Source organism: Gossypium hirsutum, chromosome D04, assembly GCF_007990345.1.
Source record: "Gossypium hirsutum isolate 1008001.06 chromosome D04, Gossypium_hirsutum_v2.1, whole genome shotgun sequence".
Taxonomy (NCBI): Eukaryota; Viridiplantae; Streptophyta; class Magnoliopsida; order Malvales; family Malvaceae; genus Gossypium; species Gossypium hirsutum.
The window spans coordinates 4,601,003-4,603,999 of NC_053440.1; the positions used below are offsets into that span (position 1 = coordinate 4,601,003).

A 2,997-nucleotide genomic window follows, 5' to 3' on the forward strand; every position below is an offset into this window, starting at 1 on the left:
AGGTGTGATTGCGTTCTATAAATTGGCCGTGGTTGAGGGAATGAGCATGAGAGCACTCATTGCTTACAGATTCATCTTCGCCACTGCTTGTATAACTCCACTTGCTTTCATCTTTGAAAGGTAACTTTCACAATTCCTCATATAATCTGTTTTTTTTTTTTAGTGTATAGGTTTTGATACCAGAATAATTCAAGAACTTAATCTTTGGTCAACCAACATAAACATATTCAAACATGGTAGACACCATCATACTAGCACCAAACATGCTGCTGTTGGCGATCAAGTCTTAGGCTCCTTGTTGGCTTTAGCTTCTTGCCTAGCATTTGCAATTTGGTACATAATTCATGTAAGTTTTTTTTTACATAATCATTTTTATTAGGTGCATTCAGTATGTGCATTAAAAGTGAATCTAATTGTTGGATATACTCGGACTAGAAAATGAATTCGATTTAGAGGAATTAATCAAATTAAGCTTACGTCTCAAACTAATCGAGTATGTTTAAATTATTCTTGTTATGTTTGCGCATTATTCTTTCTTTCTTTTTTCCTTTTGCAGGTTTCTTATTTTTGTTACTTTTCTTATTTCCATTCTTATTTTGCAGCCTGCAGCGTGTTGTAAATCGTTAAGACAAGAAAAGCATTGATCTCCAATGGGGTGGATTGAAGAAAATATGAAATCAACTCATATTAGACAAATTCTCTCTCAAGCCATCAGCCTCGGTGCGTTTCCACTTTTCTCTTAATTCTTTAAAATCGTTTTATACTTCAAAAAATTCCATCGGATAATGATTGAAATTTTTAGTTTAAATCTCGTTAAAGAATGGTTATTTCATCGGCACTGATAATATGGAAAGGATTGATTTGCATTATTGGGAGCGAGTCACCGGTGGTGGTTGTGCTATCTGGGAGTATGAAACCCGGTTTCAAACGAGTGAGCCAATTTTTTACACGTATTTAAAATTAAGTATTTAAAAATTTTGAGCTTTGATTTGTGATAGTCATATAAATTTAAATTTGCCAAATGTTGAACTGCTTGAACGACAAGTGACAGAAGGTTCTCATGTTCTGATGTAGAAAATCTCTAGAAAGTAGAAACAAATAGTTTTGATAAGGTTAACACCATGGTCAACTCTAACATTCTTGTTCATGAGCTGTGTACTAGTGGTTGAACATTTTCTTTCTGAAATTTATATAGGTGTTATGGCTGTAAATTATTTGAATTAACGGGTCCTCGCCTGGTTATTCTGTATGCTGGATTTAGTACATTGCATGTTTGGTTATGCTTTGTCAGGTTCATGAGCAGCGAGATAGCAAAGAAGCTGATATACTCACTAAAGGTAGCATATCCTTGATATCAAGCTAGTTGAATGTGAGCAAATACAAGTTGTGGTTTGTTTGTTTGTTTTCAACGAACTTTAAACTTTTTATTATCAATCATGAAAATATTTTCTGACTATTAAAATCTCTTTCCCCACCAATGAAGTGGAGAGTGGACACTTCCAAATAGTTTTGTCTGTCTACTTGTGGAATGGTCTTAAATACATTCCAAGTTCTTCTCATTTTTTCATATGTGTGTGTGTGTGTGTGTGGTTGATCATTCTTTAAATATCTTCATATGTACAGCTACTGCTTGAGTATGCTAACATTTTTAATCTTTTGACTGGACATATTCATCAGGAGACGCTAATCTCTACGATGACAGAATGTTGTACACATCTAGTAATCGTTGGTTGCAACAAAATACATCATGGGCAGAGCTGTTGGGTAAATCAAACACCTATATATTTCTCAAAGTGTTAACAAGTTCTAGAAGTGAAAACATTTGTAAAACACTCTGATTAGGAATTTCTTGCATCACCATTTGTGCTGTATGCTTTGAGTTTCAAGTTCATCACACTTCAATAGTAAAATTACTCTTCTGTTTTATTATTTATTGTATTTTTAATTGTATATATCTTCTCTGAACTAATGTTTTATGTTTTCTGCATGGCAGAAAGGATCCCATAACGTTCACTTATGCTTACCTGAGGTTTGTTCTAAATTTTTCCAAAAATTGGGCTGCCCAGAAAAAAAAAACTTGAAATAGGTTTACTTAGTACTAGTTAAATCGGGCTTGATTTTAGATAAATCTAATTATTATCTTTAAGCATGATATGTTCTAATACTTTGATTTAACCTGTTGATGTATGTATTCTGACTATGGAATATCATGTTCAAATATTCTACAAAGAAGCTAATTAGGAGATTCTGCAATTGTTGATGGTAATTGGAATTTAAGAATATAGGCTTAAGGGTTTAATTGGAATTTAAGCATGATATGTTCTAATATTTTAAATTTATATTGATGAATACTTTCCACCTATATTGACTTAAGTGAGTAGATATATCAGTAGTGTACTTTTTTTATTCCACAAACAATCTTAAAAAGTTGAGATATATTTTTTAGATGTATTTTTTAATAATTTACTATAACATTATAAGACACCTAATTTACTATAACATTATAAAACAATCTTAAAAAGTTGAATTGATTTACGTATCTTTGCCATGTTCACTATGGTTTGAACAGATTAAGTTACTCTTATTTTCTTGCAGAGCATGTAGGAGCCAAATTTGTGGTTCAAATTCGAAGCCATGCTCAAAAGTTTTTCTCTAAGGCTCATTGCTTTGAGTTCATTACAAGATTTCCTTGATTAAGTAAATGTATTATATCTTTTATTACCAAGATTTACTTGATTAAGAAAATGCATTGTATATTTTATTACCTTGCATATGTATTATTTATTTTAGTTTTGATTCTAAATTTGTATTTTTACTTAAGTGGTCTAACTTTTGGATTTTAATTGTGTTATTAATTTATTATTTTAAATTCTAAATTTAAATTCATTAATTGTTATATTTATATTTAGTTTTAAAGTTAAAATTTTCGTAGAAAATTTAATTTAAATAATATTTTTATTTATCCTTAAAACATAATATAATATTTATCATAGAAAT

The 2,997-nt window shown here is 30.4% G+C and overlaps 1 protein-coding gene across 5 annotated transcripts; it reads left to right on the forward strand.

Annotated features, from left to right (window-relative positions):
• LOC107890483 (signal peptidase complex catalytic subunit SEC11A-like) lies at positions 1 to 2,756 on the forward strand. 5 transcript variants are annotated; one of them, XM_016814933.2, is made up of 6 exons: positions 1 to 120; positions 603 to 931; positions 1,292 to 1,337; positions 1,678 to 1,764; positions 1,994 to 2,029; positions 2,596 to 2,756. In XM_016814933.2, the coding sequence occupies exons 2-5, from the start codon at positions 821 to 823 to the stop codon at positions 2,005 to 2,007; spliced, it is 258 nt and encodes an 85-aa protein (XP_016670422.1). In that variant the 5' UTR covers positions 1 to 120; positions 603 to 820; the 3' UTR covers positions 2,008 to 2,029; positions 2,596 to 2,756. The 5 variants fall into 5 exon arrangements, 2 of the variants coding, with proteins under 2 accessions (XP_016670422.1, XP_040947675.1); XR_001681990.2 differs by lacking the exon at positions 1,678 to 1,764 and having other exon boundaries at positions 603 to 1,337; XR_005912356.1 differs by lacking the exons at positions 1,678 to 1,764; positions 2,596 to 2,756 and having other exon boundaries at positions 1,994 to 2,305.
• Positions 2,757 to 2,997: the final 241 nt, after the last annotated feature.

Bases quoted from the DNA above. Each gene is read 5' to 3' on its own strand.
- LOC107890483 (XM_041091741.1), top strand. From the start codon at position 821: ATGGTTATTTCATCGGCACTGATAATATGGAAAGGATTGATTTGCATT. The intron at 932-1,291 runs GTGAGCCAATTT...ATGCTTTGTCAG, and splicing joins TGAAACCCGGTTTCAAACGA to GTTCATGAGCAGCGAGATAG. The intron at 1,338-1,677 runs GTAGCATATCCT...CATATTCATCAG, and splicing joins AGCTGATATACTCACTAAAG to GAGACGCTAATCTCTACGAT.